The 9,942-nt window shown below is 43.5% G+C and overlaps 2 protein-coding genes across 3 annotated transcripts in view; one reads left to right on the top strand and one right to left on the bottom strand.

The window, feature by feature from the left end:
- The window catches only part of LOC109485344, a 6,629-nt gene extending 6,183 nt beyond the window's left edge, over positions 1 to 446 (bottom strand). For both annotated transcript variants that reach the window (XM_019788900.1, XM_019788903.1), the window contains exon 1: positions 216 to 446. In XM_019788900.1, the coding sequence (XP_019644459.1) occupies positions 216 to 333 (118 nt within the window). In that variant the 5' untranslated portion in view covers positions 334 to 446. The remainder of the gene's footprint in view (positions 1 to 215) is intronic.
- A 2,168-nt stretch (positions 447 to 2,614) lies between these two features.
- On the top strand, positions 2,615 to 6,844 carry LOC109485345. Its single transcript, XM_019788904.1, has 2 exons — positions 2,615 to 2,856; positions 6,599 to 6,844. Exons 1-2 carry the CDS (start codon positions 2,698 to 2,700, stop codon positions 6,842 to 6,844), a joined length of 405 nt encoding a protein of 134 aa, XP_019644463.1. The 5' UTR covers positions 2,615 to 2,697.
- Positions 6,845 to 9,942: the final 3,098 nt, after the last annotated feature.

The following is a 9,942-nucleotide window of genomic DNA, read 5'->3' as shown; positions in this document are numbered from 1 at the left end:
CCTGAACCACAAGGCCAGCTGTCTAACCACTTAGAACAGGCCACAACATGAGTCCCGCTGGTGTACTAATCGGTCTAACTGATTACCACAAATCCACAAACCCCCTCAGGGTGGTAGAATTAAGACATTAATGGACGTCACGGTATTTTAAACTAGCTCAGCACACGAGCCCACACCCCCAGCGGCGCAGACGACCCACTTTCCCCCGTACATACCGGCGTTCATGGTGGGGGCTGGGTCCTGTTGTTCTCTCTCGTCTGCTGTGGGCGCGTCAGGATCTCTGGTTGTTAGAGCGCTGCACAGTTCTACGCAGGTCGTGTCGCTTAACTCCATGGCCTTATATAATGATCTGCGCAGGAGATATGGTTCAACATGTACGTATGTAAGCCGGGGCCTCCAGCGCTATTTATGGTTGGGGTGCGTTATTGATACCCCATGACTGAAATGCCAACATGCGCCCAGACTGTAGCCTCCAACCACAGGCTACTGGCGGGATGAGAACAAGATGTGGCAAGTTGGCTGGTCGGTGTGATACTCTCCAAGCAGAGGTTATTAGCCCTGTTTGGGACGCTGTAGATGTTATAATCGGTTTTCTATTTGGTCAGATTTTTTTCTAAATAGAAGACCCCACAAAACACCTAAAATGTCCAAAACAATACTAACATCTGCTTTATATATATAATAGAGAGTAAATTGGAGAGCCATACACACGGTGGTTTAGAAAACTGATGCATGGAAAAGCGCACTGATAAATACTTGATTTTAATTCATGGCTTCAACTTTTCTTTCTTTTCCGTGTGTATTGTGTGTTCTTAAAGCTAGACGCCTATTGCAAAACATCACCACTTGTACGGCGGCTCTGTGAAAGTGTGCATTACGGTTTCCAAAGCGACGTGCTGTTCTCCTATAAAGTACTCCAGTCACAAGCCTGGAGATCTAGGCTACACAACACGTCAGTCGGGCAACACTTCGTGTGGGCGGTCCCTCTGGTCTGGTCATGTTGGTACAGTCCACGTGCCTTGACAACCCTAATTGGGCTGTAACAAGAGCGCTTGTTTGAAGAAAAAAAGTAAACAAACTATTCAAGAGGAGAGAGAAAGTGGTTAGAAAAATGTAGAGGCTAGGACATCGCGTGTGTGAGGAGAAGGAAAAATGTAGACGACTACAAATAAACCACAGCAGGTTTTTATGTTCATTAGCGCTTTAGAAGAAATGAGCAATTGAGAGGTAATAATGTAAATGAAGTAGACGGCATTTGCAAGTGAAAAGGAAGATTCGTATTGGAAAGCATAGTAGATAACAAATAAAGCGTAAAATTCTTAAACTTTATTCATTTCTGTTATTTTGTACTTGAATCTGCATCTGTTTCATCCACATCATGTCGTGCCCCGTGAATATTTTGATACTGAACTCTCGTGAAGCTTCGGAGCTGAACTGAAAGGATCGCTGTGTCTAATGGTGGGCTCAGATTACTTCAACTTTCGGAAAACGTTTGTGTTGAGTTCACCAGTCAGATTATACTCAGTGTGACATAAGCCAGCTGACATGAAGAGCTAAATACTCGAGATAACAAACGGCAGGAGGAGGCTGGTGCGTAGGTGTTTGTGAAACAGCATACCGCTTGTTTCAGACGTGTCCGTCAGTAAAGGCAGAGTTGGGATTATAGAATGACGTCACTGTAAACTGGCGTTCTCTCATGAAAGGCCCTCATTGTAAGATTTTTTTAGCGAGAAGATCGAGAATCTATATCACAACTATTCCATGTGAGACTTCTAGGAAAACCATCTACACAAACAGGAAACCGTTTTGAAAACTCGTAGTTGTTATCCTGTGAATCATGTTTACAAACACCGCACCTGTTTGTTCATACCACATCACGTACAACCTAGCCGTGTAGCTGTCCCATCCGGAGGCTGCGCCATGACGTGTCTACTCCAAAGAAAACATCGCACCAAACAGTGACAATGTTGGCGGATTTGTCACGACGCTAACGTAATTAAAGTCGTGGCGGTGGCGACACTTCTGTACATCTCTAGACAACAAGAACTTCCGAAAACTGTCATTGGATCCTTCTGGTGTAGATTTCAAGTTCTTTCTATCGTTTTCAGTCTTTCAACATTTAACGTTATCTCTATTTTCATTTTCTTCCCTTCTTTCAAGTCCTTGTTTGTTTTCCTTTTAATATTCTATTCTTTTCCTCATTCCTAATATTTTATTCTTTATCTCATTTCCCTCCACAGCTTGTTCTATTTGGCTTTCAATAATAAAGTTTCGTTTTCCTTAAACGGTTTAAATAGGCTGTCAGATCAACACGTACCTTAAAAGAGGATGAAAACGTCTGTCAAGGTCACTTGAAAAAACATGAAAAGGGCGGTCCGATGTGCCACATAAAAGTCCACTGTGCAGATTACATTAGTAAAGGTCAAGTAAAGGTCTAAAGTAATATTGTCCCAGTTTCTGGACGACGATACACGGGTAACCAGGCGAGGTCAGTGGGGGCTGATGCACTTTGACCTCAAAAATCGACTTGGTGCCATTGTATTTGTAACGTTAGTCATCAGTTATAGATATTATGAACTAGATTAAGATCAGAAACTTCAATCGAGTTATTTCTTTTCTCAATTTAGTAATCTAGCTTATGTTTTATTGTCTGAATGACTCCTGTATAACCACCTACTGTAACAGTGGTTTCTCCCGATGACCTCTGTCCGCCCTCTGTCCGCCATGCCGTCTGACCGTGCCTTGGCCGTGTGTGCCGGCGTCTCCTTCTGTCTCGGCTTCTTTCTCGGCTGGAAGTCCAACTCCTGGTACAGGAAGTACCTCAAGTGGAAACGGGACCGTTTGCACTCCAAACTTGTAGACACACAGAAGAGAATAGACATCTCCTAGCGACCTGGTGTTCCATGTGGGAGGGGGGCAACCGCTGGTGGACTGGTGCTATGTCCGTGTCGATTTGCTGGGCGTCATGTGCCGCGGTCCTCTTAGATTAACTCTTATAAAGGTGCGTTATATCTTTGTTATGCCAGTATCAATACCATGTGTAAGGATTTATGCAAAGCTATTGTGCGTTTTTGATATGGTCCTCCGATTTGTACGTCGAGCATGCCCTTACAAATTATTAATATTATGGCAAAATTATGTTTCCCAGATGTCTTCAAAATGAAATGAAAGATAACTGACTAACTTTGCACATAAACTCCGTCCTCAACCAAGGAGTGTTAGACAGGAAATATTTGCTCAACAGACCGTAGCGAATTATAAAGTTGTAAAACTATAACGATAAAAGCAGAAAGTAGCTACAATGGTAGATGTCTGCATACATATCAGACTTGATATAGAAATATGAGTTTATAATACGTCTTCCGGCTTTCTTTCTTTATCAAAGTTTCCAGAGGTGGAACGATTGCTGGAAGAAGGTTCGTGTAGTAGCAGGCCATCCGTGGAAGCAGCGCCTCCTAGAGATGCAGCTTTTATAGCGAATGACCAACTTTCTACTATGCTTGTGAATAAATGTACTTAATATTATACTCGGACCTACTTGTGGGTAGTGTTAGTATTTTTCATGCAGAGGACGATACAATATACAAACGATCAGTGGTTTGAGGAGGATTTGTAGGAGTACTTACGAACATAGATTGGCTTTTAAAACAGACACGAGCTGCAAATAGAACCTTTATATTCATGCTGACTATTAGTACGCATTGGTGACTTGTAAGGGAAACCAAATGTCTCTCAGCTCTCATACAAGCAATAGAATACTTCTTCTAAACTATTTCTTTGAAATTAATTCTAATGTATCAAGATGAATCAAGACAGTCTGCATATATGCAGTGTTTTCAATAACGTTGACATTCACTGAATGGGTTAGTGTCGTTTGATGGCGACAAGATAGTGTCCTTTTGTAGGCACATGAGAACAAGTTTGAGAAGTTTTTTCTTTGCCTCTTTTCTCCACGATCAGTCTTGTCTTGTAACGTACACGAAATGTGAATTTACTGCTTGACTGTGCTTAAGTGAAAGCTCCCGGCGTTTTTAAGTATGATACATCGTGCAAATAACAACTCCCTCCATGCTGCAGATTTTCCTACCGTCTAATAGAGGCATGTTGTGCTAGACTGGAGAATTAGTTCTTAGTAAGTATTCTTCATGTGTCGGCTTCAATAAGCTCTTCCCTCCATTCTTATAGTTTTACATTAAAGACATGTATGTTGGTCTAGACAAATGAGCTATCTGTTGCGTAACATTTCACGTTAAGTCTCAATAAATGTTTCAGACTGTATTTCCAACTGTGTGATAAGGCTGTTATCCCGTTCACTAAGCAGGAAACGATATCGCCGTAATGCTAGCAAAGAGCACTTAGTGCTGCGGATAAAAGTGACGTTGTGATGCATTAAGATTCGCAACGTAGATACAGGGATAGTTGAAGTAAAAGCCTTTAATGTCAGAAGTTCGGGATTCAAAAGTTTCCAATAGTCCGAGGGCCTGTGTGACAGCCTCTTCTGAGCTCAAAATTCACGGAACGCCAGGAAAGTTTGAAAGGAATGCGCCACCTATGGTTTGGTTAGCTGCTAGCTCATTATTTAACGTGACGTACAAAAGTGTTGGTTACCTGTGGCATGTTTAGACCAACGTCAGAGGACAGTACAGACGTCTAGACAAAGTGGCTACACTCCACAAGCCCCATTTTACTACCCCACAGACTGTTACCACTAGCAGCGCGATTACATTCGTCATACATACATGCAGGCCGTCGTGCGATCTTGATGTAGTTGAATTTTTTTTTTTGAAAAATTACAGGGTGTGGCAAAACAATCCACTGACAGGGATTTTAGAAAGCGTTTTCCGTAACGAAACAAATAAATTTTGTACGACATATGTAAGACTATTCCAAAACAAAAATGCCATCAGTTTGCGATCGTTCTACGCCAGTGCCAGTGCCCATTTATAACTGTACTAGCCCTGACACTTTGTGCGTTATTATATTGCAGACTATGTAACATATATCATCTGTAACGGACAGTTGATAACCGGTGTACACGTAATGGGTGCATTACGCGGACGGACGATCATATACCCGTTAGGTACAGTTGATGCGATCTAATGACGTGCTGTAAATGACCATATACAGCAACACTTGGTAGACTTTGTACACGGTTGGAGCGGGGGGATGAAAGGAGGAAACACTTTCTCCGATTTAACATTACTTTTCCGAAAAACCGTCTGCATGTCTGTAGCTCCTTGATTAGGGCTTGGTCACGTTCATCCTACGAACGCAAACTTTAGGGCATTCTTGAGATAGTTGTGAGTGTATCGTACAACATTCATCTGTCTTGATGTCGAAAAGGTAGCATTGGATGCTTGTTAGGTCTAAAGTGTCACCGTCTGCTTGAAATCTTACGGCATTAGAATGGACCTGTGACGAATGTGGCCGCGCCATTAGTACGAGTCCGTTTTAACATGAGTAATGCACAGTTACGTTACGCCCAGGTGCAGTGATATGACGTCGGACTCAATAATGAGCCCGAGGAGTAATTTGTAACATACAGTTTCCACGGTTCTACACATTGCACAATAAATCAACTTATCATTTTGCTGGAACACTTTGCTGGAATGTTATCATGAATATGTCTGAAATCTTTGCTTTTGGCGTCATGACGTGGACATGATGGCGACAAAACGTGTACGTCTTCCTAAATTCCTAACCGTAACAAGTTTGCCTGTCTAGTTCATGTCTGGCCTAGTTAAAATCGTCCTAAATTTGCAGCTACCGCTAGCTGCGCCTCCATCCTTATTAAAGATATGCCAGACAGAGATAACTATCTTTGAGTTCGTCCTTCGCAGTCGGTCTATGTAGTTCTCCCGTACTAACAGCAGTGATGGCATGTTGCCTGTCGTAACATTGCAGTCAAAATTGCCTGTATTTCAGTCCGCCCAACCGCTGTTGCGGAAATATTCACATTCAAGCTGCAGATAGCATTGAATCCCAGTGGATAGATTCAATCACTAACAGGGTTTATGTTGGAAAAAATACAAACGGCACACAGTATTTTGTTGCGATTACTTTTCTACGTCATTGCGTGATGCACAGCTTCCCTCGAGCACGTTCTTTCACAGCTGGAAACCAAAGATAAACGACAAAGTGTACAATCTTCCTTACCACCAAATACAACTTTTGTAGCATATTAATGAATACCGGCAATAACATCACAAACATGGTATATTCACCGCGAATTTCTTAACAAAAACAACCCATGAACATCAGACCATGGGTAGTGATGTCCCGTACGTATTGATGCCGACAACTTTTCCAACATCGTGCAGATCGGTCGAACGACAGAAGGTTGGGATTCGGGAGCGGGATCACTAACCTTTGAGCCACGAGCGTTGTCCCGTGTTAGGGCATGATCACACATTCGCCATACGATCGCAAAAATGAAGGCATTTGTACAGCAGTTGTGCATGTGCCGTACAAAGTTTAGCTGTCTTGTTAAAACGCTGTCTTACATCCTTGTCAGTGGTTGTTTCTATCGCAGCCTGTTTGACACGTCTATGGCATCAGAATCATGGGACGGCTTACAAAGATGTGACCCGGCCATCAGTTGAAATGTCTGAGTTCCCGACAGAACAGGATGCCCTGTATGATGAAGGCGTACACGACCAGCGACATGATGAGCACGGTGGCGATCATGGCTGAGGAGTACGTGTCCATCCCCGCTCCGACACTGTCCGCCGCCGCCATGCTGCCGTTCCCGGGGCCGGTCAGGTTGGTACCCGGGGGCCAGCTCCCGTTCACCGCAGTCTCGGTAACGTTCAGAAAACTGTCCATGATGGCTTTAGGGTCCTAGCCTCACCCTGCCCGCCATGGCTGGTGTAGAACCTGTACAGGGACGGGCGAACGTTAGCAAGTCATGGGTGATCGAAGTACACAGAAGAGAACCTCTATATGGGAAATGCCATTCAAGATCAGAGGGGGTCTTCCAAAATGGTAATGACTATATGAATGTATGCACCATGAAAAATGACATCTCTGCTTAAAGGGTCTCTTTGAGGAACCGAAGCATGAATATTAGAAACATACACGAACTGTTTCAAACATGGACTACATGTATGCCATAGCGCATATATGCCTCTGCCGTTGATTTTTTTATTTGACATTTGGAACACCCCCCTACAGTCTTTCTTGGTCTGTCCCATAGTATGGCATGGGGGCAAATGTTGCTCTCATGTTGCGCAATTCCGACGAATAAAATTAATATTTCACGCTTTTCCCTCCGTAACAAAATCACAAAAAAAGAATGGAGAATTTCATTGAGGTGCCTTTCAATCTTCCTGTCCATTTCACTGTTGATTTCTCTGCATCTCAAACTGTCATCCATTGAGTAACTGCTTTTTGGTGTGTCATCCATTAGAACTTCCCTGTTCCAGCGTGTTTTAGTCATGACGTGCCGTCCCTTCCCTTCCCATCCTGCAGTAATGAGGATCTGTAGCAGGTGTTGCGAGCGAACATCGCGAAGCGTTTCCAGTCGACTCGTTTTCTGACAGCAGCCCGTTCCGGCCGAGCAGCCCGGGAGAGGGAAGCCAGGGAAGCGTAACGATCTTTTCCTACAAGGACACGCTTAGAGACCACTGTAATCATTCTTCCCGCGCACGAAATGTCACTTTGTATGTAGTAACAAATGAACATGTGGATCTAAAGTGTCGAGTGTGTAGGGTAAGAGATGAGACGAAGAGAACATGAAAAATCTAATAACTCACGTCATGTACGGTTTGAGATACGAAGTGCAAAGTTTGCAGCCAACGAGAAATTTGTAAAGGAACTAGCTATAGGAGGTATTTAACGTCCAATATTGACTTTGAAAGGTGAAGCTGTGAAACAACCTGTTGTGGATTTTTCCAGTGCTCACATGAATAAGGAACGGAAATGTCGGTTTGTTCTCCACCCGGTCATGTGGTGGGTGATGTCCGCGGTAGAATTGTTTCAGACTGTTTGATTGGTTTGGCGGAGGTCAGAGATCTACGTTGTCTAACGCACTTAGTGGTATAGAGTAGGTCTTTATATCATGTGACAAGCGTCGATTTGTACAATATATGAAAGGCTTTTCAGGACGCCAGTGGAAATGGCAATTCACGAACCATGCAAATCTAACAAAGATCAACGTTAGATGGCATGAAGGCATATTGAAAAGGGAAGCTTCTGATAACCAGGACGTCTTTTATTATGCCCTTTCCGTCTAACTGTACAATACATGTTTGCGTCGAAAATTCATCAAATGACATCTCTTCGAACAGGAAAATAATAACACAAGAAGAGGGCAATCTTGATTGCTCTTTGTAAAGTAATGTTCATTCCTGCTCGTATGAAGCCATCGCAAATAAATCTGGCTCATGTCCTTTTGTCCGTATCGTCCTATCATTCGGCACTCACCATTGTGCTGTCCCTTCTGAAGCTTACGTATGAAAGATACCACGTAGAAAGGCCAGTGACGCCCAGTGGCAAACATGTCATGAGACGGCACATGACCTCAAAAAAATACAGCTTCCGGCACCTGACCCAGAATCATCGGAGTCTCCAACTCAATCAGCGGCCGGACTGATGAGGTGATCCATGCTGAGTTATGGCTTACTGAAAAGCGCTGGCCAGCGGGGATTAACCACAACCTCTCCGTATTCATCTAGCTTCCACCGCGCCTTCCTGAGGGATTATGGATAGTAGACTTCGGTAAGAGTAGGCTCAATAATTGGCCAGGAAAGTGATACGCGATAAGGGTAACATGTTCTTAAACGTGCCGGTATACGTAAAAGAACTGTGTGGTACATGATGGCCAAATTACATATGGTAAATTATTCTGCTATTGAGCAATTTCTCATCCTGCGTTGTTGTTAGTCTGGCAGAGACTAGTATCCATCTTCTCTACAATTCACTACAGGTGAGACGAACATACCGAGCGTAGTGACGTCACAACACGTATCAATGTCAAATAAATCGTTGACAATGACATAAAGAGATCTAATCTATTCACATCCTGATTTGCTTGCTGTTATGATCAGTCTGTAATGTTGCCATGAGGACCTATGGGTGATTAGAAATGATAAAGAGAGCAGCCCTGGGGATCACTCCAATCAGCCCTATAAGAGACGAGATGATCTGATTCAGTTGCTAGGATACCGTTGATGTAAAAGCGAGGGGAAACCTCCTTATCGTCAGATACAACAGTGGATGTACATGTTATGGCTCATCAGAGTTGGCTGAAGAAGATATCCCACAGTTATTTCCCTCGGCGGGGAAAGAAGGTTTTCTGAACCGCGACGTCATCTTATCCGTTCTTTCTGTAAGTCACAGATAAGGACGATTGTAGACGCTTTGGATATAACCCCGTGAAGACCTTACCGTTTTTGGCGACGCCTTTGGGGCGGAGGCATTTGTGTAAGTACTACGATCGCTTTGAAAGAATTTCAAAAATTGCATGAATGCGTTCCCCAGGGAATTGGTTTTGAGGAAACCTTCGGCCATGTGGTTTTTGGAACTAGCGGGAACTCGACCAAAGTAAAGTAAGTATGTCATGATAAAATCTATATTGCTGGGGAAGAACGGCTGATTCCTCCTATACGTGTATTTAGTATATTGCCCCACACATCCTCCACCCATCCTGTAAATTTCACTACGTGCATGTCTTTATAAGATAGTTAATTGTAATGTAGATTGCTAGCTCCACCACATGAAATGAAATATATCATTCAGTCGTCGCCTTGGCAATGATTTTTATTGCCTCAGCCTTGTTAGAACTGAGGGGTTATCTGAGGACGAACTGCCTAGCTGCTGAGTAAGGTGGTGGTCTAAAGGAAAGATGGGACTCGTGGAGGAGGGAAAGAGGCTAGGAGAAGGGAACATGCGGAATTCGAAAGGTGGTGGGGTGGGTTAAAAGGGGATAGAGAGGAAGAAAAG

The sequence above is a fragment of the Branchiostoma belcheri genome, unplaced genomic scaffold (assembly GCF_001625305.1).
Source record: "Branchiostoma belcheri isolate BF01 breed outbred unplaced genomic scaffold, Haploidv18h27 scaffold74, whole genome shotgun sequence".
NCBI classification, from domain to species: Eukaryota; Metazoa; Chordata; class Leptocardii; order Amphioxiformes; family Branchiostomatidae; genus Branchiostoma; species Branchiostoma belcheri.
This window is presented reverse-complemented; position numbering and strand designations above follow the sequence as displayed.